This window comes from Podarcis pityusensis (genome assembly GCF_964106645.2).
Source record: "Podarcis pityusensis genome assembly, chromosome: 14".
NCBI lineage: Eukaryota > Metazoa > Chordata > Lepidosauria > Squamata > Lacertidae > Podarcis > Podarcis pityusensis.
In genome coordinates this window covers 51,823,562-51,850,431 of record NC_138039.1, presented here as the reverse complement: position 1 = coordinate 51,850,431, position 26,870 = coordinate 51,823,562, and the positions used below count along the sequence as shown (strand labels likewise).

Here is a 26,870-nt window from a genome sequence, read left to right as displayed (position 1 = left end):
GGGGTGGCCTGGAGGGGGGCTTAGGGAAGGTCTGGGGGGGCAGGTAGTGAGGTCTGGGCCCACAGGCTTCTGTGTTCTGCTGCTTGTGAATAAACAGCTTTTCTTCTGCTCCAGCCTCCTAATAAGTCTTGGTACCCCATGGGTCCAGCCTGGCAGTGAAGCCACACAGCACAATGGCCAATCAGCTTCAGACAGGAGCCATTGTGAGATCATGGGTAATACGTATGTAGGGTAATAGTGGTATTAATAATAATAATAATCAGACCTAGGGCCAGCCAAGTGCTGGGATGAACACAATATGGCTTTCCCCTACAGGTAAGTGTCATCTGCTCAGATGAGGTGCCTTCACACTGAGGACCTCCCTGCTTCTGGGACTGTGATAGAGGATCTCTAAAGCAGGGTGGGGGACCTGCCAGGGTCATCCAGATGTTGCAGGATGACAGCTCCCATCCCTGCTGACCACTGGCCATGCTGGCTGAGGCTCAGGGCCATCTTACCCATAGGTGCTAGAGGTGCGGGACACCCGGGTGCTGGGCTCTCAGGGGCACCAGGCCAAGAGTTCGGGGCCCGAGGGTTGAGTCTGGGGAACAGCCCGCCCGTTGATCGGAGCGCCGCAGCAGGCTCTTCTACTGTAGGTGGCTCTGCAGGTGGAGGAAACTGCCCTGCTGGGTGGGCACAGCCTTTCTGGATTTCTATTGTAGTAGGTGTAGGATTCATTTGTCAGAAAAGAACAGGAAAGCTAAGCCCTGCTTGTCCTCTGTCATGCCTTTTTCACAGAGCTTACCTGCCTCCCTATGCCATCGCCCCAGAATATGGCATCCACAGGCCCGCCTGCCTCTACGTTCCTAGTCCTGTAAGTATGGATTCCCCTCCCCCTATTTGTTTGTTGTCTTGGCCTTGGTGTAGCTCCAAGCCTAGACAACTGCATTATGAGCTCAATGTAGGGCTGCCCTTGAAGAGTGTTTGGGAGACAATCTGTTTCCTGGCTGAGTTGGGCGACCAAAAGTGCACATTGCCCATGGCTGAAAGTCGGGATTATTTCCCTCTGCCATATACAGGGAATGACCATCTTGCTCTCAACCAAAACATGCGAAACTGCTGATGCACACAGCTCGTTGGGCCCCAGAAGGGGGCGGAATGGGCTTACATGGAACTGGTGACACATATGATAACCCAGAACACAACCCCCGTACTGCACTTCACATGGCCAGCTCTATGATTTGGGGCTCTGAATGTTTAAAGGACTGTTCCTGCCCTGTGCCCCATTTGCAATTTATTTGAACAGCTGAGACTGTCTCCTTGTGTCTACAAGTCTAATGGCTTTGAAATGTTTTTCCTGACTCAGCCGGGACCCAATTTGCAAGACAAGCTTCCAATGTAGGAACCTCTTGGCATAACTGCAAACTTCAATGTGTGTTTTCCTGAAGATGCGTAATCAACTTGGATATCTTTTATAAGCTTGGTTTGTTCTCTTGCTCTTTCTCTCTCTCTCACTCCAACAAGTACTGATAATTTATTCTGTTTTCCTCAAAGTAAGCTTGTATATAAAGCTGCCATTGATCCACCCACCTCAGTACAGTATTGTCTACTCTGACTGGCAGTGGCTCTCCAGAAATGGGAAGCTATTTAGGTGGTGATGCTGGCGGGGACTGACCCTGACACCTTCTATGTGCAAAGTCAATTGTTACCACTGACGTAGCTATAGACCCTCTCCATAATGGAGGTGATTATGATGAACACAGCAGTGCAATTTTTGAAAATTAATTACATGTTAAAAAGAACAACACAAACGATTATTACTGAAGGAGTGTGGGGAAAGCATGTTGGTAATGCAGTTGGGGGAGGCCCGTGGCTCAGTGGCAGAGCTTCTGCCCCCCATGCATGTGGAAGGTTCCTGGTTCAATCCCTGGCATTACCATGGAGGCCGGGAGAGAGTCCTGCCTGAAACCCTGGAGAGCTGCTGCCAGCCAGTGTAGACATTAGTGAGCTAGATGGGGAGATGGGCAGATGGGCCAACTTGGTACAAGGCAGCTTCCTATATTCCTAATTTTATTTTATTGTTTCCTTGAAGATTGTAGACTACCGTGGATTCATGAGAGAATGCATTAAACACCGGGGAGCCATGATCATTGATCTGAGTGAGGCTACAGGTAAAAGCCTTATTAGGGTTAAGCTGATGTCTTGAAGGTGCCTTCATCCCTTGTTGCCACCCAAAAGCCATAGCATACGATTCCCACGAACTCCTTGCCAAGGTTTCTGCAAACATCTTGTACTTGAGGCATGTTTGTTTGGAATGAAACTGGAAACACAGTTCACTCTCCACTACAAATTGCCCTGGAGATTTGAAAACAGGATAATGCACCTTGATATAAGTTCATAGTGTTTTGTGCTAAACAAAGTAATGTATGTTTATTATGCTCTAATAGGAATATGTTCTGTTTTTTAAAACCCTAATTACTGATTTAATTACTCATTTTAAAGAGTAGTGATTTTTAATGATGCAAGTTTATCTGAATTCTGTCAGCTTAAATTTTGTTCTCTCGCTTTGTGCTGCTGAGTCTGAAGACCAATGTAATAAAAGATACTTGATTCTGCTCTCCCAGTTTTCAGACATGGAGTCTTTCCAAGCCCAGGGAGGCCAGGGATTGAACCCGAAGCCTTCTGCACACAGGGCATTCTCCCACTGACCTGCAGCCAATTGTTGTTGTTGGCATCTGTCTGTCTCAAGAGACAATGGAGTGCACCTCCGGGGGTGAAGTCATGCTGCTACATTAGCAGCATTAGTGACCTCCCTGGGGCGCAAGCCTGAGCAGTGTGTAGGGAGGTTCTGGGCTGCCCAGACGACAAGATCCCCTCTTGGCCTCGATGATGTGATCCCAAGGAAAGCAGAACAATGCCTTTGGCACCAGCCTGCGTTGCCAGTGTGATATTTGCTTTGTTGACAAGTATGCAGGCAGGGCATGAGTAGAGGCAGGCAAATGGCAAGATAACAGGTCTCCCCAGGTTCTGACCGCAGTTTCCACCACATCCAGCAAGAGAGATTAACTGTTTTGGAGGAAGAGCTGCAGCCAAGTAGAAGGTCCCAGGTTCCACCCCTGGCACCTCCAGAGAGGGTTGTGAGAGTCCCCTGCTTGAAATCCTGGAAAGCAGGCCCCTGTCCTGATGGGCAGTGCTGCCCCTGGGTCTCACTTGTATAAGGCAGTAATTTCTGTACTGCTCTGTGCGGGACCCAAAGCTGCGACTAATGAAGAAGCAAGCTGTCCTCAGGTGCTGACTCTGCGAGCCCTTCCATCCTGTGCTCAGGCTGCACATAGGGATAAATAAAACCATCTAGCCTAAAGACACTGCGGTCTCTCTTGACCTTCATTCCAAGGAAAGTGAACTCCAAGTAAAGCGCTTGGAACCCTTGGGGTCTCTTGTTGTTTGGAGATTGGGGGGCATGTATTATGAAGATCAGAGTGCAGCACCCTCAATTCATTCCTAAGAAGAATATTTTTTCTTCCATACATGGGAAACTATGCTAAACTCATCACTTTCCTTTCTTCAGGACCTGGCCTTACGTGGGAACAAAAGTGGATCAATTATGTCAATGTTGTCAACTCCGTCAAGCCCTGGAGAGCAGCTGGCAAACCCTTTGGTCAGTGCCTGGGTCTCTCCCTCCTTTCTCACCTTCTTTTCTTTCTTTCAGATGACACAGCGTGTGGTTTTCAATGCTAGCTCTGCCTGCACAAAACAGCCCCCTTCAAGATGTGACTGGCTTGGTTTTATTAATTTCAGCAGAGCTACTTTGAGTAGGATTAGCTGAATACCACCTGCAGGTTCTTGGAGTGGGTTTGGGCCAGTTCACACATGCATGCCCAACACTCAAGCAATGCCTCCGCCTGTGCGAATGTGGCCACAGGACTTCCTCTGCGTGAAGGATCATGACTAGTTTGGACTAGGGAGGCCTGGGTTCAAGCACATGAAGAGCACAAGAGGAGAGGAGGCTCTTGTGCTCAGACCTCGCTTGCGGGTTTCCCCCAGGCATCTGGTTGGCCCCTGGGCAGCAGCCTCTTCTTAGGTGACTTTGGGCAAGTCATGCGCTCCCCTGACAGGGTTGTTGCAAGGATAAAGAGTGATATAAGCCACATGTGCACCATCTTGAGTTCCTTGCAGGCAGGTGGGATAGAAGTGTGAAAAACAAAGAATGAAATGTGATATATTTCATAGGAACAGAGGGGGCTGCCTTATATGAAATCAGGCTATTTTGGCTGCATAGCCCAGTATTATTGACTCTAACTGGCAGCAGCTTTCCAGAGACTGAGATAGAGATAGGTCTATCTCCGTTACCTGGTGTTTGGTTACTTTCAATCAGGACTGAATGGTGGGGGGCGGGGGGGGGGGGAGATGTCCCTGAGAAGGGGAGTGAAGGTGGACAAGGATCTGGAAAGCAAATTCTATCAGTAAAAGCTGTTAGGAATACTATTGCAGGGGTGTTGGAGTAGATGACTTCTAAGGCCCCATCTAGCATGATACCCTTGCAAAGCTTGCAGACCTAAGTCAAGGGCAAGGAAACTGGCAGCTGCATACGTCCTCAGTATGCCCTCCTTGCCCCAATTTTAAGCTTGAACAAAGCCTTTATAAAAGGCTGCTTGAGTGCCTACTGGCAGTGCTGATGGCTATTTCCAGAGAGGTGACAATGGGCTGGGAGCAGTATCCCTTTCTGTGCACCTGCAACCCTCTGCTGGAAGGATGAAGTCAGGTAAGAAGCCTCCCTAGCTTTTGTCCAGGGATACCTTGCACTGTGAGATGCTCCACCTGCTACACCTGCCACCTGGGAAGGCAAGATGCCCATCTTCTCTTGGGGCTTTGGCTGTGAATTATTTCATACAATTTGCAACTCTCTTTGGTATTTTGTAGTGTGTGACCGATTCTGGCTCTGGACCAGTTAAAAGGCAAGAAAGCAAGATAAAGAAGAAAGAAAAGACCTAGACGGCTTCTAAGCTCTTTGTGCTTTTATTAAACTTGCCAGCACCAAATGAGAATGTTTTGCTGGGGTTAAGCTTGAACCTGCAAGTGGTAAAATGAAAACAAACCAGAGCAAGAGCAGTCATTTGACAAGAGTGGATCAATGTTTACCGTAAACGCAGCCCTCTTAAGCATTCCTGAATGGGCCTTTGCTCTTTGGAATATTCTCTGCTCTGGCATTTACTCATTCACTTTTCAGGGAGATGTCACTCATAAGGTTATTACAACAAGCTGAGTTTACAAAAGCAAAAGGTTACAATAGGATGGAAAAGACAACCTCTCTGTTTAGAAAAAGCTGTTGCTGCTTCTCCTCCTCCACCCTTTCGACAGAAAACGATGGCTCTAGGAGGGAGGGGCCACCAGGGGAGTGGGATGCCATGAATTTATTTCTCTCCACAAAGGGCAAAGGTGGTCCTTCCATCTGCATATCAATCTGGCTGCTTCCACTGCAGCCTTTAAAATGGCCATTCACAGCTCCCATTATTTCCTTTGGGCCTCACTGTTACACAACAGGTATTATCCTGCATTTTAATGCCACCTGCTTAAGCGCCTCTTAGACGTCTCTCTTTGCTGACACTTCTCTTCTTTAGCATCTGGGACTGGGATTTTGCACAATAAGCTCGGAAGAGGGGTGGGGGTGGGGACACTCTAGAAATAACAAATCTCCAACCTGACAGAGGCAGCTCACACTTTTAACATGCTTCTGATCTCATTGCCCTCCCTATAGCAGAGAACAGAAAGGAACCTCACCCACCCTCTGCCTGCTTTAAGAACATTCCATCCCAGGATAAGGTCTGCTAAATTTTCCAGTCATGCAAAACTAGCATATCAACTTTTCCCCTGACACATTCATTTTCTAGAGGCAGGGAGCTTTAACATCTGGGCCATTCAAAAACATGAGCTGCATACAGACCGGCTTCACCAGCTAATCCTTCTGAATGTATAAACTGACTCAGAAAACACTCTGCACTCTTTGCAGATGACCTAATGGTGTCAACACCAGACCCCATAAACACAGCAACGTCCCTAATCAGAGAACTCATTACATTTGCAACGGTGTCGGGCCAACAGGTGAATTTTGCAAAGTTGGAAGCTATGTGCTTCAGCACCCCTCCTCACATCCAAAAAGAACTCGCTAATGCAGGCATAGCCAAACTTGGCCTTCCAGATGTTTTGGGACTACAACTCCCATAATCCCTAGCTGACAGGACCCATGGTCAGGGATGATGGGAGTTGTAGTCCCAAAACATCTGGAGGGCCTATGCCTGGGCTAACGCCACCAAGGTAAAACTTTGCCACACCAAGTTCAGAAAGCTAGGGGTACAAATAACCAGAAACCTCAATAAATTATAGCTCCACAACTACAACCTCTTGTGGTGACAAATTAACAAAGACCTAAAGAGATGGAACAACATGAACTTCACTCTCTCAGACAAAATAGCCATAATCAAAACGATCACCCTCCCAAAACTAACCTACCTATTCCAAACCCTCCCAACCTGAATTCCCCCAGCCCAACTCCATAAATGGCCCCAAATACCTGCACCTCCCCTCCTCAGAAGGACGATGGGAAATCCCCAACATTGAAGCATATTATATTGCCAACCAAGTACGTCACATAATCCCATATATACTAGAAGATGAGACAAAACAATGAATACACCTGGAGAGGGACACAATTGAAAATACCTGCACCACAGCATACCCATTCCTCCCAAACGGAGGAAAATTCCCACAACACTAAACAGGTACACACAGACCATGCTTAAAGCATGGAAAGGTAAACTGTCCCCAGCCCCAGCCCCACTAATTCCCCTGGGGTACCACCCATTATTCCATCACACAGCACAAAACCTCCAGATAAAAACCTGGCAAACCAAAGGCTTATATCACCTAACAGACTTCTATCAAAATAACAAACCCTTATCAACACAAGAAATACAAGACAAACTAGAAGACACCCAAATGCCCTGGCTGACACGCCACCAATTACATGCCCTTGTAAACAATCCAGTAGTAAAATCAGCAGCAACTAGGCCCCTGACAACCTTCGAAAACCTTCTCCTAACGACAAAGGGAAACGGCAAAAGGATGGTATCCGCAATATACAAAATACTACTACAAAATCCCACAAACCCCCTAGACGTAATCAAAAAACAATGGGAAGACGACATAGGCTATGAGATTAACCCCACTCAGTGGACCAGAATTTGGTCTAAACCTTTCTTTAAATCCATATCAACGAAAAGGAAATAACTCACTCTGAAACTCACAGGTGGTACCTAACACCGAGGAAATTAGCACTAATACACCCAGGAACCTCATCAAAATGCTGGAGAGAGTGCACCTCCACAGGCACATACTTCCACATGTGGTGGGAATGCCCCCAAATCCATCTATTCTGGACAACAACCATACGAGAAATATGTAAAATAACCAAGCAAGTATTAGAAATCACCCCAGAACTGGCCCTACTAAACATCTTCCAAGACAATAATTCCCACTCACATCACAAAGAACTCATCACCCACCTACTCTCAGCAGCCAGAAACATCATAACCAGACACTGGAGAAACCTGTCAGGAGTAAGCATGGACCAATGGTACCAAGTAGTATGGGAAACAGCCTTACGAGAAAAATTAACCAATCAACTGAAACTGACACGGGGACAAATAGAAGAAGACGCCTCACCCCGGTGTGGCTCCCTTTTATCACATATACAGCCCAACAAGACAATGACAAGAATCCACCAATAGCATATGAATCAATATGGCTAACCTGATCCAAAAACACCCAGCCACCCCACTCACACATGGAAACAACGACCACCACAGCCAACCACAAACAACCACACCCTAGGCCAACCCCAACTTCTCTCGCCACCAAAGGAACACAAGTGAATAGTAAAGAGGGTAAATGAAACAATCGTTGAGATGGCTAGAGTGCCGGTGGCGGGTAACTCATTCTGAAGCTGACCGGACACGGGTTAGAGCTCAATGTTGAGCCTACCAAGTGGCGGTAGCGATGGCGAAGAAGACTTTCTTCACAGCCTCTGTTGCACCTGCGGAAAACAGCAGGAGGAGACTTTTTCAGGTGGTTCGCAATTTAGCGGAACCACTTGCTACATCGGGGCCCAGTACGGGCCACAAGATCCCCTGCAAGGATTTTGCAAAGTTTTTTTGCAGATAAAGTCGCTCAGATTCGGGGAGAGAGAGACTCCACCGTAGAAGCAGAGTCAGGGTGGGAGAGTGCTAGAATCCTGTCTAGTCAAGTTATGTGGGATCAATTCCAATCTGTTACCTCCGAGGATGTGGACAGGCTGCTTGGACGAGTGAAACCAACCACCTGTCTCCTTGATCCTTGCCCATCCTGGCTTATAAAAGCTAGCCGGGAAGGGCTGGGCGATGGGCTTTGTGGGGTGGTGAATGCTTCTCTCTGTGAGGGAGCCTTCCCAGACCCGCTGAAAGAGGTAGTTATCAAACTGCTTCTTAAAAAACCATCTTTAGATGCGGCCATGATGGCCAACTATCGCCCAGTCTCAAATCTTCCATTCTTGGGCAAGGTGATTGAGCGAGTGGTTGCTGAACAACTCCAGGCACGCCTGGAAGAAGCGGACCATTTGGATCCCTTCCAGTCGGGATTCAGGCCTCATCATGGGACTGAAACTGCCTTGGTCGCACTGGTTGATGATCTCCGGTGGGCTAGGGACAAAGGTGAGAGCTGTTTCCTAGTTCTGCTGGATCTCTCAGCAGCTTTTGACACCATCGACCATAACATCCTTCTGGACCATCTTGAGGGGCTGGGAGCTGGGGGCACTGTCATACAGTGGTTCCGCTCCTTCCTCCTAGGCCGTGTTCAGAAAGTGGTGGTGGGGGATGAGTGAGTGTTCAGACCCTTGGGCTCTCACTTGTGCGGTGCCTCGGAGTTCCATCCTCCTGCCCTGCTTTTCAACATCTACATGCAGCTGCTGGGAGAGATCATCAGGGGGTTTGGGCTGGATGTTCATCAGTATGCAGATGATACCCAGCTGTACCTATCTTTCAAATCAGAACCAGTGAAGGTGGTGAAGGTCCTGTGTGAATGTCTGGAGGCGGTTGGAGGATGGATGGTGGCTAACAGATTGAGGTTGAATCCTGACAAGACAGAAGTACCGTATTTTTCGCCCCATAGGACACACCGGCCCATAGGACGCATCAAGTTTTTTTGGGGGGAAATAAAGAAAAAAAAATTTATTTCCTCCCCAGGCGCTTGTGGGGCCAGCAGCAGGGAGAAGCGCTCTTCTCCCCGCAGTCCGCCTTCAGACCAGGTCCGGGGACAGCGGGAAGACGCGCTGCGTCTCCCAGCTGTCCCCGGAGCTTGCGGGGCAGGCAGCGGGGAGAAGCGCTCTTCTCCCCACCGCCGGCCTTCAGATTAGGTCCGGGGACAGCAGGAAGAAGCGCTGCGTCTCCCAGCTGTCCCCGGAGCTTGCGGGGCTGGCGGCGGGGTCTCCCCGCCGTCAGCCTCCAAACCACTTCGGGAGACAGCGGGATGGCGGCGTTCCGCCTCCCTCTGTCCCCCGACCTTGTGGGGCTGGCGCTGGGGCTCTCCTGAAGCCTGGAGAGCGAGAGGGGTCGGTGCGCACCGACACCTCTCGCTCTCCAGGCTTCAGTGAAAGCCTGCATTCGCCCCATAGGACGCACGCACATTTCCCCTTCATTTTTGGAGGGGAAAATGTGCGTCCTATAGAGCGAAAAATACGGTACTGTTTTTGGGGGACAGGAGGTGGGCGGGTGTGGAGGACTCCCTGGTCCTGAATAGGGTAACTGGGCCCCTGAAGGACCAGGTGCGCAGCCTGGGAGTCATTTTGGACTCACAGCTGTCCATGGAGGTGCAGGTCAATTCTGTGTCCAGGGCAGCTGTCTACCAGCTCCATCTGGTAAGCAGGCTGAGACCCTACCTGTCTGTGGACTGCCTCACCAAAGTGTTGCATGCTCTGGTTATCTCTCGCTTGGACTACTGCAATGCGCTCTACGTGGGGCTACCTTTGATGGTGACCCAGAAACTACAACTAATCCAGAATGCGGCAGCTAGACTGGTGACTGGGAGTGGCCGTCTTGAAAGACCTACACTGGATCCCAGTACATTTCCGAGCACAATTCAAAGTGTTGATGTTGACCTTTAAAGCCCTAAACGGCCTCGGTCCAATATACCTGAAGGAGCGTCTCCACCTCCATCATTCTGCCCGGACACTGAGGTCTAGTGCCGAGGGCCTTCTGGTGGTTCCCTCGCTACAAGAAGCCAAGTTACAGGGAACTAGGCAGAGGGCCTTCTGGGTAGTGGCACCTGCCCTTTGGAACGCCCTCCCACCAGATGTCAAAGAGAAAAATAACTACCAAACTGTTAGAAGACATCTGAAGGCAGCCCTGTTTAGGGAAGCTTTTAATGTTTAATAGGTTATTGTATTTTAGTGTTCTGTTCGAAGCTGCCCAGAGTGGCTGGGGAAACCCAGCCAGATGGGCGGGGTATAAATAATAAATTATTATTATTATTATTATTATTATTATTATTATTATTATTACCTGCACAAGCGATGCCGACACAAAACCCTGCACATACATTAAGTAAAATAGAAACATCGCCACCTGACCCCACCCCACTTACCGTTCCCCCCACCTCTTTCCCCCTTGTCTTCCTAATGTAACACTAATGTCTCAACAAATGAAACTGATCTGTAGAAAATGTAACTTGGAAAAAGAGATGTTGCACATACTTTTGTAAATCAAGAAATCTTTAATAAAAAATACGTTTTTTTAAAAAAAGAAAACACTCTACGCATGCAGCGTGAGTGCCATAGTTGTTGGTGGTCTGATATGGCTATTCAAGCACAGATGCTTTCAGTTGATGCCACTGCTCCTTCAGTTTCGTCTTTGTATGACTGGAAGCAAAAATGCAGTTGATGGCATTGTAGGAGATTTCCCAGATCTGTGCTTTGGACAGTTGGAATGTGTCCGCAAGCAGCTGGTACTCCTGGCTCAGGTCAGTCGCAAAAACCCCCTTGTCGTCCGTCTGGCAGTAAAAGAAAATGGTAAAAGGGTTAATTTTATAGGCTTTGGGCACTTACAAGGACTGCATCACAGAATATTTTCCTAGCCAACAATGTAGACTGCCTTCCAAAAATACTTTTTATATAAACTTTCTGTTCCTGATGTCCCTGCTGAGGGCTGTCGCTTGTGAGGCCGGAAGGGCGTGGGGTGTGGGAGGTGCCAGAAAGGCCATGATGAGATGGCTCAACCAGCAGCCATCCACCACGAGGGGAGGCAGAACTTCCATGCCCAGGGGCAGCAGACCTGGGAATGCTGCTTGCTAGATACAAAGTAGAGGGAAGGCTGTTCATGGACTTCCTGGAGGTAGCATGGTGTAAAGGTTGGAGTCTTGGGCTAGGACCTGGGAGACCAGGGTTCGAATCCCCGCTCGGCCATGAAGCGCACTGAGTGACCTTGGGCCTTTCAGCCTAGCCTAACTCACAGGGTTGTTGTGCGGAGTAAAAATGAGGATGCCACCTTGAGCTTATTGGAGAGGAAAAGTGTAATAAATAAATATCATTTGATTGGCTATTGTGGGAAATCAGAATGCTGCAACAGATGGCTCCTCCTGATCTGGCAAGGCTATTACAACATGTCAATGGGGGGGGCCTCCTCCCTATGCAGTGGTGTCCAAACTTTTTTTCAAAGAGGGCCAGATTTGATGAAGTGAAGGGCCTTGAGCTTTTTTTAGGATTGAAGTTGTTGAGGTTTTTTACCCCAGGAAATAAACTGCCACAGGGGCCAGATTAAACCGACCGGCAGGCAGATGAGGCCCCTGAAACAGACTTTGGACATGCCTTCCCTATTGTTTTTGAAGAGGTTCTCCGCGCTGACATCTTTGTGTGTCTGGATAACGCAGAGTGCCTTACGCAAAGCACGATGGGATGACCCAGGTTGTACCAGAATCCGAAGTGGTGTTGGTTGCTAGAAGGCACCGTCTGGCTTTTGAGGTTTGACGTCAGGCAGAGTTCTGAGGAAGACGAGAGAAGTCTGGTTCAGAAGGGGTCAAACGGGGAGAGCAAGCATGGGAAGGCCAGCCAAAGCACTTGCCCTAAAGCGGACGTGGTCACCTCGCACGAGCAAAGCCTCATTCCAGCGGAAGTATAGCAGTGAAGACAAAGACGCAGACCCTAGTGTGAAGGCCTTGGCGTTACTCTGGTTGTGTCTGCGGACTCAACATGAGATGGTGTCAGTAGTGGCAAGTGGCACAGCAGACCTCAAACCTCCTGGGAGGAAGCTCTGGCTTGAGGGGGCTTCCACATGGAAACTGGCCCTGCATTAAAGTAAGATTTTTCCCAGTGGAAGTGCCCCCAAATACCCTTGTGAAGCTAGAAACAGAATGTTTGATGTGGACGTTGTGAAGAAGGAAGAAGAGGACCAACGGTGCTCAGCACCAGCCACCTTCCTCCCCTCCTCTCACCAGGGACTGGCCTCCACCGGGCCTGAAAAAATGCTGCCGCAGCCACAGTTCTCTTGCTAACCTCAGTTGAGCTCTGCCAACCAAGGGTGAAATGGCAAAGGAAAGTGAATCCCAGGGAACCTCCATCTTTCCTTCAACGCCTTTCCTTACCTAGGGGTGTGCGATTTTGCCGAACCAGCTGCACAAGATCCCCTGAGGCCAATGATGAAGAATGAAGAAATGTACCGTGTCCAATTCTGTCAGGTGGCAGGCCCAGAAGAAGCCTGGTCTCCTCTTCCTGGTTTGGGATCTGAGAGAAGACACACAGATTAACTATGCACTGTCTTTTGACCGTCCTGAACCCACCATTCAGCTTTGCTGGAGGACCCTCTTTGGGTTCCAGTATCACGAGGAAGGAAGAAAACCCCCACCGTGTTGCCCTTCTGCCCACTGTGCATAATCTGATGGGTCTCTGCTGTGATGCCCCTGCGCTCACCTTCATCCCCTCAATGCATTTGGTCACCCACTGCACACCTTTTCAAGTTCTATGAGCTGAAATAACCAGACCAACCAACCAAAACAAGAGCCCCATAAGATCTATTGCCGGTTTTTTGGAAACAGTATGTAGTATATAAATGTTTGTTTTATTAAAACACAAAATCAAGTGTGGAATCATAGAATCATAGAGTTGGAAGAGACCACAAGAGCCATTGAGTCCAACCCCCTGCCAAGCAGGAAACACCATCAGAGCACTCCTGACATATGGTTGTCAAGCCTCTGCTTAAAGACCTCCAAAGAAGGAGACTCCACCACACTCCTTGGCAGCAAATTCCACTGTCGAACAGCTCTTACTGTCAGGAAGTTCTTCCTAATGTTTAGGTGGAATCTTCTTTCTTGTACTTTGGATCCATTGCTCCGTGTCCGCTTCTCTGGAGCAGCAGAAAACAACCTTTCTCCCTCCTCTATGTGACATCCTTTTATCTATTTGAACATGGCTATCATATCACCCCTTAACCTCCTCTTCTCCAGGCTAAACATGCCCAGCTCCCTTAGCCATTCCTCATAAGGCATCGTTTCCAGGCCTTTGACCATTTTGGTTGCCCTCCTCTGGACACGTTCCAGTTTGTCAGTGTCCTTCTTGAACTGTGGTGCCCAGAACTGGACACAGTACTCCAGGTGAGGTCTGACCAGAGCAGAATACAGTGGCACTATTACTTCCCTTGATCTAGATGCTATACTCCTATTGATGCAGCCCAGGATTGCATTGGCTTTTTTAGCTGCCGCGTCACACTGTTGGCTCATGTCAAGTTTGTGGTCAACCAAGACTCCTAGATCCTTTTCACATGTACTGCTCTCAAGCCAGGTGTCCCCCATCTTGTATTTGTGCCTCTCATTTTTTTTGCCCAAGTGCAATACTTTACATTTCTCCCTGTTAAAATTCATCTTGTTTGTTTTGGCCCAGTTCTCTAATCTGTCAAGGTCATTTTGAAGTGTGATCCTGTCCTCTGGGGTGTTAACCACCCCTACCAGTTTGGTGTCATCTGCAAATTTGATCAGGATGCCCTTGAGTCCATCATCCAAGTCGTTGATAAAGATGTTGAATAAGACCGGGCCCAAGACACAACCCTGTGGCACCCCACTAGTCACTCTTCTCCAGGATGAAGAGGAACCATTGATGAGCACCCTTTGGGTTCGGTCAGTCAGCCAGTTACAAATCCACTGAGTGGTAGCATAGTCAAGACCGCATTTTACCAGCTTCTTTACAAGAATATCATGGGGCACCTTGTCAAATGCCTTGCTGAAATCAAGGTAGGCTACATCCACTGCGTTCCCTTCATCTACCAGGCTTGTAATTCTGTCAAAAAACGAGATCAGGTTAGTCTGACATGACTTATTTTTCAGAAATCCATGCTGACTATTGGTGATCACAGCATTCCTTTCTAGGTGCTCACAGACTGTTTGCTTAATGATCTGCTCCAGAATCTTCCCTGGTATTGATGTCAGACTGACTGGGCGGTAGTTATTTGGGTCCTCTCTTTCCCCCTTTTTGAAAATAGGGACAACATTTGCCCTCCTCCAGTCTGCCGGGACTTCGCCTGTTCTCCAGGAATTCTCAAAGATGACTGCCAGTGGTTCTGAGATCACATCTGCCAGTTCTTTTAATACTCTTGGATGCAGTTCATCTGGCCCTGGAGACTTGAATACATCTAAACTAGCCAAGTATTCTTGTACTATCTCCTTAGTTATTCTGGGCTGTGTTTCCTCTGCTGAATCATTTGCTCCAAATTCTTCAGGTCGGGCATTGTTTTCTTTATTGGAGAAGACTGAGGCAAAGAAGGCATTGAGGAGTTCAACCCTTTCTGTGTCCCCTGTTTGCATTTCACCATCTTCTCCTCTGAGTGACCCCACTGTTTCTTTGTTCTTCCTTTTGCTACGAACATACCCATAAAAGCCTTTTTTGTTGCTTTTAACCTCTCTAGCAAGCCTGAGTTCATTCTGTGCTTTAGCTTTTCTGACTTTGTGTCTACACGTGCTGGCTATTTGTTTGAATTCCTCTTTGGTGGTTTCCCCCCTTTTCCATTTTTTGTACACATCCTTTTTTAATCTTAACTCAGTTAAAAGTTCTTTAGATAGCCACCCTGGCTTCTTTAGGCACCTTCCATGTTTCCGTCTCATTGGTATTGCCTGAAGTTGTGCTTTTACTATCTCCCTCTTAACAAACTCCCAGCCATCATGAACTCCCTTTCCTTTTAGTATTACTGTCCATGGGATCTCACCCAGCACTTCCCTAAGTTTTATGAAGTCGGCTTTCTTAAAGTCAAGAAATTGAGTCCTAGTATGCTTGGCTGCTCCTTTCTGCTGTATAGTAAACTTCAGAAGAGCATGATCACTCGCGCCTAATGATCCTTCCACTTCTACCCCACTAACCAGGTCATCAACATTGGTTAGGACCAGATCTAAAATGGCTGTTCCTCTTGTTGCTTCTCCCACTTTCTGGACAATGAAGTTGTCTGCAAGGCCAGTGAGGAATCTGTTTGACCTTATACTCTTGGCTGAGTTGGACATCCAACAAATATCCGGGTAACTGAAGTCCCCCATTACTACTATCTCCCTTCCTTTTGCATGCTTGGCCATCTGTTCCAGGAAGGCATCATCTATGTCCTCCGTTTGGCTTGGGGATCTATAGTAAACTCCCACAATGAAGAAGTGTGCTTGCACACGAAAGCTCATACCAAGAACTAACTTAGTTGGTCTTAAAGGTGCTACTGGAAGGATTTTTTTATTCCCACAATGAGGTCACTGTTATTCTTCTCTCCCTTGATTTTGACCCAAATGCTCTCACTTTGGCTTTGAGGTTCTAAATCTTGGATCTCTTCACAGGTATACACACCCCTGACATATAACGCCACTCCTCCTCCTTTCTTGTCTGGTCTGTTTCTCTGAAATAGATTGTATCCCTCCATTATTACATTCCAATCGTGGGACTTATCCCACCAGGTTTCAGTAATGCCTATTATGTCATATTTAGTTAGGAGCTCTGGCGAGTCCGTGGTCCCAATCCCTTCACTGAGCTGGGTGGATCAAGAGTCCGTCTTGGTGTAAGACAGCTTCTTACACTTGCTAGCCCTCCATTTTTTAGCCCCCCGAGGGAGTGACCATCACTGCATGCAGTTAATTCTGTAAGTGAATGGTTTGTTCTGTAAAAAAGAATTACTTTTGTCTTTCATGAACCTATTGCCAGTCAGTTCCGATGGATGATGAGAGAGAATTTATATATCCCACTGAGGAATTTCTTCCTGTGAAGCATCTTGAAGCTATCAGCTGTTGTTGATCCAACCACTTCTACTTCTTGTGGCCCCCAGAAGGCTGTCAAGAGGAGAATGCGGCCCTAAAAAAAAGTCCCCTGCTCTTGTGTTGTGTAGGCGGCCAGAAATAAGAACTGACAGCTTAAGGTTAAGGAAGAGAGGGAACTGGGAGGGGGAAAGGGGGTGTTTTTAAAATGTTTCTAATGAAATTTGGGGAGCGTTGAGCACGTATTTGCTTCTGAATTAGGAGCTGCATGCCCACCTGAATGGCTCCATCAGTTCTGCTACCATGAAGAAATTGATGGCCCAGAAACCAGACCTTCAGGTTCCTCATGGAATGACCATGATTGACAAGGGCAAGAGAAGAAGCCTGGAAGAGTGAGTATGTCTCAAGTCTGAGCCTTAAAGGAAAGGCCTGTGCTGGAATTTATTAGGTGAAGCATCTGCCTGGCTGCCTCCTCCCACAACAGATCCCATTCCCACCCTCTGCACCTGTTGGTCAGATGGATGTGTGCTGCTCTTTAGATGCAAGGAGAAATCCCTGCGCTGCAACTTCGGCCTTGTGCATGGTTGAATGTGTTAGCATCAGCAGCTGACCTTCAGATGAAGCACAGACCTGATGCTGCGTCCTCACCCCCTAATTCCCAACCAAACTCTTTGTTTGGCACTCCTGTTCCTCCTGCGCTGCATAATTAACGCCTCCATATGCTCTTAATTGGCAGCGTCAGGCTGTAGCAGAGAAGGGATGAGGACCTCTGCATCAGCATCCAAGGGACCAGCTCTTTTGATGCCTCTCTTCCTTGAATGCTTTCATCCCAGCTGGTCTTTAGAACAACTTGTAAGAGCTTGAACTTTAGGTTTGTTTCTTTTCTCCTCCCTCCCTATCCATTTTTCTTTTGTGCTGAGTCTTTTTAGGTTATAATGCTGAGGACAAGTTGTCTTCCTTTTTATATTTTATATTATTTATATTTATATCATTTGTATATTTAATATTCCTTTTATGTGTACATTTAATTCAGAGGTGCATGCGTGTGGGAAGGGATGCATGATAAATGCAGAAATCTATTTGAAACAAAGGTGATCTCTGGAAACGAGTTCAAAAAGCTGATTTTGGGGGAGTGTGCCACTTTTCCCTTTGTTTTGATGAATGCCTATTCATTGCAATTCTCTTTTCTTTCTTTAGGTGTTTTCAGATGTTCCAGATCATCCATCAGATTACCAATAGGACTGAAGACATATTAATGGTAAGCTAACTCAAACTTAATTTTAATGTGTGTTTTCATAGCATGGAGCTTCCTGCAGCCAATGGGAAGCCGGCCAGCATCGCAGAAGGTGGTCCCTGCTCTGCTCCGTGCTGGTTTAACATGGCGCACAGGAGCCAACTGAGCGGGTGGGGGGGATCCATGGGCCAGTTAAATGATCCCCATGGGCCGCTTGTGGCCTATGGGCCTTAGGTTGCCAACCCCTGGTGTGGTGCTTCGAGTGTTGGACCAGGGTTCATATCTACTCAGCCATGAAGCCTGGTGTGTGACCTTTGGCCACTTGCTGCCTCTCAGCCTTGCGTAGCACAGGGATGCTAGGGGGATGAAATGGGGTGGGGAGAACTAGCCCGGCCACCGTGAGCTCTTTGGAGGAAAGAAGGTGGAACAGAAATGCAGTAAGTAAATACAAAGAATAGAATAGAATCCGTCTTTTGCTGCTGATGAAAAGGAATCAATCACTGGCCAAGCATGGGGTTGTTTTTTGTTTTTTATTCTTGGTGTATTACTTACATATATCTCTGCTTTTCTTCCACCCTTCCCTTTAAGACTTATTAGACTTAGCTGAGAGGGCAAAATTGACATGCTTAATCAGAGAAAAGTCACTGTTAAGTTATTAAAGATTGGAAAGCTCTCATAGACCTTTTGCATGAAATAATGGCATTTTGGTTTGAAGGCTGAAGATAATGTTGGTTTATAGAAAGTAGTCATGCTGGGGATTATATTGGAGTGGATGAGTTGAATAATGTTTATATAGTTTGCTGACAGATTGTAAGAATTGTAAGTTCCTTAGTTTCTTAACTTTAATTTTTTTGTTCTCTCTCTCTTCCTTTCTTTCGTATCTGTGTTTTTATCTAAAGTAATGTTTTAGTCTGGATAAAAAAGATATGTGATAATAAACTTTGTATCTCTCTTTAAATTCTAATAAAATTTATTCAAACAAGAAGTAGATGATATACCCACAGACAGGTACTCCAGCTTGCCGTTTCAAGCTGCCAGCTTGAAGGAGGAAATATATAGGTTGGGAAAAGATTAAGGATCCCTCCATTGCCTCCTCCTCTCCCCTCCACTGTTACCTGGGGGCAGCCACATCCTCAGACCATGGGTAGGCAAACTAAGGCCTGGGGACCAGATCCGGCCCAATAGCCTTCTAAATCCGGCATGTGGACGGTCTGGGAATCAGCATGTTTTTACATGAACAGAATGTGTGCTTTTATTTAAAATGCATCTCTGGGTTATTTGTGTGGCATAGGAATTCGTTCACCCCCCCCCCCAATATAGTCCACCCCCTCAAGGTCTGAGGGACAGTGGACCGGTCCCCTGCTGAAAAAGTTTGCTGACCCCTGCCTCAGACTGTCCCAGTGGGAGAGACAGGAAGCAGGGCTAACTGCATCAGGGGCCTCGTTCCCTGAACCAGGCCGGCTGGCCAATACAGGAACTGCTATTTAGAAACTGGTGCCTCCGCACTGATTTTCCTCTTCCCTCCCTGTCCCTTTCCCCTTGCGTGTTGTGTTTTTTAGATTATAAGCCTTGTAGTAAGCCACTTACAGGTACTACTAATTTATTTATTGCCCATGCACAGTTCCCATGTGGCCAGTGCAACCTGAACAAGTGGCCCCTACACAGGCGGGACTGTCACACTGCAGCTTTGCACCATGGTGGCCTGCCAGTGCTGCGCTGATGGCAAAGACAACCTCCTTCCAGGTGACGCAGGGAACCCTACACACATCACTTAAAATAAATAAATCCTGGTGCCACATTTAGCCTGAGAAGCTGCTCAGTGAGCAAGTCCCGGCAGCAGAATGTTACCTCCGAAAGATGCAACGCCAGCTTCAGCCCGGCTTTTTTCGCTTCTAAGAGAGGCTCCAGAAAGTCCTTGCCATGACCTGCCTTGAAGGTAAAGCAAAAATATAGCTTAGGAAAGAAGTTTACATAATTATGCAAGTCGTGGAGAATGTGGAGAGAGAAAAATCCCCTCCCCCCCCGTAACGCTAGAACTCGTGGGCAGCCAGAGAAACCGAATGTTGGGAGGATTCAGGACAAAGCACCTCTTCAAGCAGCACAGAGTTGAACTATGGAAATTAAAGGTCCAGTCGCGGCCGACTCTGGGGTTGCAGCGCTCATCTTGCTTTATTGGCTGAGGGAGCCGGCGTACAGCTTCTGTGTCATGTGGCCAGCATGACTAAGCCGCTTCTGGCGAACCAGAGCAGTGCACGGAAATGCCGTTTACCCTCCCGCCAAAGTGGTACCTATTTATCTACTTGCACTTGACATGCTTTTGAACTGCTAGGTTGGCAGAAGCAGGGACCGAGCAACAGGAGCTCACCCCGTTGCAGGGATTCGAACCGCCGACCTTCCAAACAGCAAGTCCTAGGCTCTGTGGTTTAACCCACAGCGCCACCCGCGTCCCTAAACTATGGAACTTGGGTGGCTTTAAAAAAAGGGGTTGGACAAATTCATGGAGGAGGAGGGGGCTCTGGAGGGCTCCTGGCCATGAGGGCTCTGCTCTGCCTCCAGAGCCAAGAGGCAGCAATGCTTCTGAATGCCAGTTCCTGGAGGCGAGTCTTGTGCTCAAATCCTGCTTGCAGGTTTGGCACAGGCACCTGGTTGGCCACTGTGAGAACAGGATGCTGGGCTAAATGGGCCATTGGCCTGATCCTGCAGGCTCTTCTTAGGTTCTTAAGATACAGGTGAACAGAAGCCTTAACACAGCCTCCACCAACCTGGTGCCCTCCAGCTGTTTTGCATTACTACTCTGCTCAGCTTGAGCCAGCACAGTCCCAGCATCCACTTATTTGTTTATTTCCCACCATTCACCCGAAGGTCCCAAGGCAGGTCACAACACTCATGGTTTAAAGCAGGTTGACGAAGGCTGGCTTGAATCATGATAGAAACATATGATAGTTTGGGTGATGGCAGAGGTGTTTCTTTCTTCTTTTTAAAGGAAGCTTACTGAAGGGTTTCCACTGAGGTCCAAGCCTACCACCACTCCATCTGTGGAAAGCAGGAAATCTTCGGCGAGTTTGACTGTTTCCTTGGCAGCTGTTTGTCCTCCTCTTCTATCCACAGATAACAGAAACCTAGAATATAGATAGCCATATTATTGCAGAAGTAACAACCATTAGCTCACAAATGAGGAGTGTGATGTAGGGACTGGCCCAGGTTGAAAACTGTACAGCGGCAGCCAACTTCTTTTCCTGCTCAAGTGAATGCAATTAGCTCCTCTCGCAGAAAAGGCCAGGGAGACAGGGCAAACACCAGATAAGCTCGGGGAATCCTTTGCTGGAGATTCAGCACTAGAATCAGTGGCATTTAAAACAAAAGGAGTCTGGCTAACAAACTTAAGTAAAGGTAAAGGTTCCCCTGACCGTTAGGTCCAGTCGCGGACGACTCTGAGGATGCGCACTCATCTCGTTCTATAGGCTGAGGGAGACGGCGTTTGTCCGCAGACAGCTTCCAGGTCATGTCACCAGAATGACTAAGCCGCTTATGGCGAACCAGAGCAGCGTACGGAAATGCTGTAGCGGTAGCTATTTATCTACTTGCACTTGATGTGCTTTTGAGCTGCTAGGTGGGCAGGAGCAGGGACCAAGCAATGGGAGCTCACCCTGTCATGGGGATTCGAACTGCTGACCTTCCAATCGGCAAGCCCAAGGCTCTGTGGTTTAGACCACAGCGCCACCCGTGTATCACTTGCAAACTTACCTAACATCTATATCCAAGCCATCTTCCTTGCATTGTCTTACACCCTCAAGTACAGCTTCCACATAGGTCCTTTTGGTCATACCTATGAAGAGAAGATCTGCATTCCTTTCAAACAGAAGGTATAAAGTGTTTTTGACACACACACACACACACACACACACACACAAACCCTAGGGTTTTGTTTCCTGGTATGCCTTGACCTCAGTCATACCCCAATCCATATATCACTAAAGGTCAGGTCACAACTGACCGCCCCCCCCCCCCCGGCTTTCGTTTCACAGCACTCAAGTGCAGACATTTGCCAAGCCAGGGTTGCACTACTGCAGAAAGCCACTGGGGTCAAAAAATGGCGGGCTTTAGCTCCATCCTGAAAGCCAGGAGGTTCCAGGAAAGGGCACGAGATGAGGCTATTCATACCCAGCCCAGTCCAGTCCGGCCCACTGCACCAAAAACTTCTCCATGCCATTTAGTTATTAAGATGTGTGCTCTCGTATAGTCTCGTTTCTTCAGCTTGTAAGCTGCCTTGTGTATAGCAATGTAGAAAGCTGGTCTATCCCAATTAAGAAGGGAAATGAAATGAAATAAATAAAATCTATTCCCAATAGTTATGGACTGCTTTTCACCCTAGAGGAGGAATCTAGGTGGGGAACCTCCACCAGCCCTGGCCTCCCCTTTGGCCCCCAAGGGCTCCCCCCCGCCTTATGATGTCAGCTGTCGAGCGGGTAAGGGAGGGGCTTCAAGGCAAGACCTGGAGCTTGAAGTGAGCTGGAGCAAGAAGTGCTCCCCCCTGACCTCAGCTGGTGGGGGGGGAGGAGAACATGCTTTGCTCAAGAAGGGGGGAGCACTTCTCCCTCACACAGCTGCCTTTTTCAACTGATGTTCTATAATAATTTATTTTATTTGTAGTTTTGCTGAGTGGGTTTTTTTTAATGCAAGCAACCTTGAGTATGTTTTCTGTAAAATGAAAAATAAATTATTTCACTGAATGTATGTCTGTGGAAAGCAATGCCCCATCTTGGAAGGGAGTGGCTGTTGTGAGGTATTTGGATGTTCCACTCTCGCCAAATCCTGGTGAGGGGAGAGCATTTCTTCTTGGAGGAGAACTTGGGGGCGGGGGTGCTTAGTGGCAAAGAGCAGGCAATTATAAATTGAAAGGGAAATTGTCACCCGTGGCCGGCTCATCTCTGGGCGTGCTCCTTAGCTCTAGGTACTTGACTCCATCAGCAGCAAATTCCTGGACAACATCTTTCATTACCTGAAATTATAGCGGTATTTTGAACCTAAAGGATATTCACAAAGCACACTGCCATCATTTCAAATCTCAAATTCACTCACATACCTGGTTCTATTTTTCAGAAATAATTCTTATATCATCATGAAATATAAATATATGCAAAATCTAGAATATAAAAGTTATGCTTCATATACAATTCATTTACAACCCTAACACTTCAAAAATACTGTAATGTGAATTGTGAAATAGTAAGACATGAGTGTGTATTCATCTCCGCGCCTCTAAAAAGACTCCACCCATTAAGAATTCTTTTTATTAATGATTGGAATTCAGCTACCTACCACTTCACCAATTTTTAATAATTGCTCCAGCTGCCAAACCTTATTTAACCACACCTTACATGCTAATATTTTTCTGTTTCTTCAGTTCTTTGCAATGATCAGCTGTCCATCAGTCTCAAAACAGCGCACACAAGTCAGCCTCAAATCCTGTTCAGCCAGTAAGCTCACTGGGTGATCTTTGGCCAGTGATGATCACTGAGTCTAAACCTGCTCTGCTCCAAGGAGAACGTCTGAGCTGGGAAGGGCAAGAGATGGCTGTGTGCCCCACTCCGAGCTCCTTAAAGGGAAGGGTGGAAGAAAAGCAGAGATATATGTAAGTAATACACCAAGAATAAAAAACAAAAAACAACCCCATGCTTGGCCAGTGATTGATTCCTTTTCATCAGCAGCAAAAGACGGATTCTATTCTATTCTTTGTATTTACTTACTGCATTTCTGTTCCACCTTCTTTCCTCCAAAGAGCTCACGGTGGCCGGGCTAGTTCTCCCCACCCCATTTCATCCCCCTAGCATCCCTGTGCTACGCAAGGCTGAGAGGCAGCAAGTGGCCAAAGGTCACACACCAGGCTTCATGGCTGAGTAGATATGAACCCTGGTCCAACACTCGAAGCACCACACCAGGGGTTGGCAACCTAAGGCCCATAGGCCACAAGCGGCCCATGGGGATCATTTAACTGGCCCATGGATCCCCCCCACCCGCTCAGTTGGCTCCTGTGCGCCATGTTAAACCAGCACGGAGCAGAGCAGGGACCACCTTCTGCGATGCTGGTCGGCTTCCCATTGGCTGCAGGAAGCTCCATGCTATGAAAACACACATTAAAATTAAGTTTGAGTTAGCTTACCATTAATATGTCTTCAGTCCTATTGGTAATCTGATGGATGATCTGGAACATCTGAAAACACCTAAAGAAAGAAAAGAGAATTGCAATGAATAGGCATTCATCAAAACAAAGGGAAAAGTGGCACACTCCCCCAAAATCAGCTTTTTGAACTCGTTTCCAGAGATCACCTTTGTTTCAAATAGATTTCTGCATTTATCATGCATCCCTTCCCACACGCATGCACCTCTGAATTAAATGTACACATAAAAGGAATATTAAATATACAAATGATATAAATATAAATAAATATAAAATATAAAAAGGAAGACAACTTGTCCTCAGCATTATAACCTAAAAAGACTCAGCACAAAAGAAAAATGGATAGGGAGGGAGGAGAAAAGAAACAAACCTAAAGTTCAAGCTCTTACAAGTTGTTCTAAAGACCAGCTGGGATGAAAGCATTCAAGGAAGAGAGGCATCAAAAGAGCTGGTCCCTTGGATGCTGATGCAGAGGTCCTCATCCCTTCTCTGCTACAGCCTGACGCTGCCAATTAAGAGCATATGGAGGCGTTAATTATGCAGCGCAGGAGGAACAGGAGTGCCAAACAAAGAGTTTGGTTGGGAATTAGGGGGTGAGGACGCAGCATCAGGTCTGTGCTTCATCTGAAGGTCAGCTGCTGATGCTAACACATTCAACCATGCACAAGGCCGAAGTTGCAGCGCAGGGATTTCTCCTTGCATCTAAAGAGCAGCACACATCCATCTGACCAACAGGTGCAGAGGGTGGGAATGGGATCTGTTGTGGGAGGAGGCAGCCAGGCAGATGCTTCACCTAATAAATTCTAGCACAGGCCTTTCCTTTAAGGCTCAGACTTGAGACATACTCACTCTTCCAGGCTTCTTCTCTTGCCCTTGTCAATCATGGTCATTCCATGAGGAACCTGAAGGTCTGGTTTCTGGGCCATCAATTTCTTCATGGTAGCAGAACTGATGGAGCCATTCAGGTGGGCATGCAGCTCCTAATTCAGAAGCAAATACGTGCTCAACGCTCCCCAAATTTCATTAGAAACATTTTAAAAACACCCCCTTTCCCCCTCCCAGTTCCCTCTCTTCCTTAACCTTAAGCTGTCAGTTCTTATTTCTGGCCGCCTACACAACACAAGAGCAGGGGACTTTTTTTTAGGGCCGCATTCTCCTCTTGACAGCCTTCTGGGGGCCACAAGAAGTAGAACAACAGCTGATAGCTTCAAGATGCTTCACAGGAAGAAATTCCTCAGTGGGATATATAAATTCTCTCTCATCATCCATCGGAACTGACTGGCAATAGGTTCATGAAAGACAAAAGTAATTCTTTTTTACAGAACAAACCATTCACTTACAGAATTAACTGCATGCAGTGATGGTCACTCCCTCGGGGGGCTAAAAAATGGAGGGCTAGCAAGTGTAAGAAGCTGTCTTACACCAAGACGGACTCTTGATCCACCCAGCTCAGTGAAGGGATTGGGACCACGGACTCGCCAGAGCTCCTTTCAGGCGGGAGACCCGCTCAGCCCGGGAAAGCCGCCCCTGAGCCGGGACCCTCGGCCCGCGAGGCAGGCGCGCCCCCCAGATGCTCCCTGGAAGGCGGCCGGCGACTCTCGGGCCTTGCCCGTTCTTTCTCGGCATGCCGCCTTCTGCGGCGCCTCCTTTCCACCCCCGGCCTCTCCCTCGCCGCCACACCGCCCGGCTCTCGCCTTGCCCCAGGCCGCTCCCCGCAGGCCCCTGGCCGTGGGGGGAAGGAAGGCCTGGGCCCGGCGCCCCTCTCCCGCCCCGGCCTCACCACTTTGGGCAGCTCCCGGTAGAAGCCGCGCGCTCCCGGGGGCTCCGCCGCCATCCCCGCCCAGGAGGAGGCCGCCCTCGTCCGGGCGCCGGGCAGCAGCGCCGCCTCCCGGCCCGCGGCGCCTCATCGGAGGCCAGAGCAGCTCGCCAAAGGAGCCGGATCCTGGAAGCAGCCATTCTGCAAAGGATCCTCTTGCGCCTGCATGCTTTTGCAAAGTGACTGTCAGGTCACATATCACAGCCGCTTTGCTGTGCGACTAGGGCACCAAAAGATGGGTCAGTCCCACAGATGCTCTTGGTTTTTTACAGCCCCCCCCCCTGCATCATTACCCCAGAAAGACCAGCGGCCAGAGGTTTGCTGCATCCCCACTGCACACAAAAACTGAGAATCCATGTGGCTTTGCAGGTGGCCAGGCAGGGCTGCTGCTTTGGTGCTCAGCATGAGAGGAGAAAAGGCCTGCAGTCTCTGTCCTCCGCAATGGCTGGGAGAGGTGAAGGTAAGACTCCGGGAGAGCGAAGGCCTGTCGAATTTGACACTGGGGTGCCATCTCAGTTTTCAGGCCGAGGGAGCGCCAATGGCTGGGAGAACAGAGCTGCAAGTGCAGTTGGGAAAGACGCGGGAGTCTTCCGTCCCTTTCTCCCATCAGCCTTAGAAGGTTATTCTTTCAGGATACAGTGGTAGCTCAGGTTACATAAGCTTCAGGTTACAGATTCTGCTAACCCAGAAATAGTCCCTCGGGTTAAGAACTTTGCTTCAGGATGAGAACAGATATCGTGCTCCGGCAGCTAAAGTGGTGCTTCAGGTTAAGAACAGTTTCAGGTTAAGTACGGACCTCTGGAACGAATTAAGTTCGTAACTTGAGGTACCACTGTATGGGAGTCATAATGTTAACTTTGGGTCCTCCCAAGTTTTATATCTGAGGACAAAGCAGCAGAAGTCTCTGTGTTAATTTAATGGCTCTAGCCAAGTCTGCTTTTCTATACAGTACTTGCCTCCCAACCACCCTACCTTTGATCAGCATTGCTGTGGCAGGCGTCTGGTGGGCTATAAATACAGGTGAAACTCAAAAAATTAGAATATTGTGGAAAAGTTCATTTATTTCAGTAATTCAACTTAAAAGGTGAAACTAATATGAGATAGACTCATGACATGCAAAGCGAGATATGTCAAGCCTTTATTTGTTACGATTGTGATGTACGCCATAAACATCTTAAGAAGAAGAAGAGTTTGGATTTGATATCCGCTTTATCACTACCCGAAGGACTCTCAAAGCGGCTCACAATCTCCTTTCCCTTCCTCCCCTACAACAAACACTCTGTGTGGTGAGTGGGGCTGAGAGACTTCAGAGAAGTGTGACTAGCCCAAGGTCACCCAGCAGTTGCATGTGGAGGAGCGGGGAAGCAAACCCGGTTCCCCAG

The 26,870-nt window shown here is 48.0% G+C and overlaps 1 protein-coding gene and 2 long non-coding RNA genes across 6 annotated transcripts; 2 read left to right on the top strand and 1 right to left on the bottom strand.

The window, feature by feature from the left end:
• The first annotated feature begins 198 nt into the window (after window positions 1-198).
• Window positions 199-5,018, top strand: LOC308462901. The gene is made up of 5 exons (XR_013979423.1): window positions 199-315; window positions 778-853; window positions 2,072-2,150; window positions 3,548-3,637; window positions 4,900-5,018. It is a non-coding gene; the product is annotated as an uncharacterized lncRNA (long non-coding RNA).
• A 5,738-nt stretch (window positions 5,019-10,756) lies between these two features.
• MAPDA (N6-Methyl-AMP deaminase) lies at window positions 10,757-25,551 on the bottom strand. 4 transcript variants are annotated; one of them, XM_080980825.1, is made up of 10 exons: window positions 25,453-25,551; window positions 24,522-24,652; window positions 23,655-23,715; window positions 22,406-22,493; window positions 21,239-21,320; window positions 20,487-20,613; window positions 19,343-19,423; window positions 12,640-12,778; window positions 11,939-12,039; window positions 10,757-11,052 (listed from the first exon to the last, which is right to left on the bottom strand). In XM_080980825.1, the coding sequence occupies exons 1-10, from the start codon at window positions 25,504-25,506 to the stop codon at window positions 10,861-10,863; spliced, it is 1,056 nt and encodes a 351-aa protein (XP_080836951.1). In that variant the 5' UTR covers window positions 25,507-25,551; the 3' UTR covers window positions 10,757-10,860. The 4 variants fall into 4 exon arrangements, with proteins under 4 accessions (XP_080836951.1, XP_080836952.1, XP_080836953.1 ...); XM_080980826.1 differs by having other exon boundaries at window positions 20,517-20,613; XM_080980827.1 differs by lacking the exon at window positions 25,453-25,551 and adding an exon at window positions 25,013-25,174.
• LOC308462871 lies at window positions 15,986-19,336 on the top strand. Its single transcript, XR_013979395.1, has 4 exons — window positions 15,986-16,421; window positions 16,522-16,652; window positions 17,458-17,518; window positions 19,116-19,336. It is a non-coding gene; the product is annotated as an uncharacterized lncRNA (long non-coding RNA).
• Window positions 25,552-26,870: the final 1,319 nt, after the last annotated feature.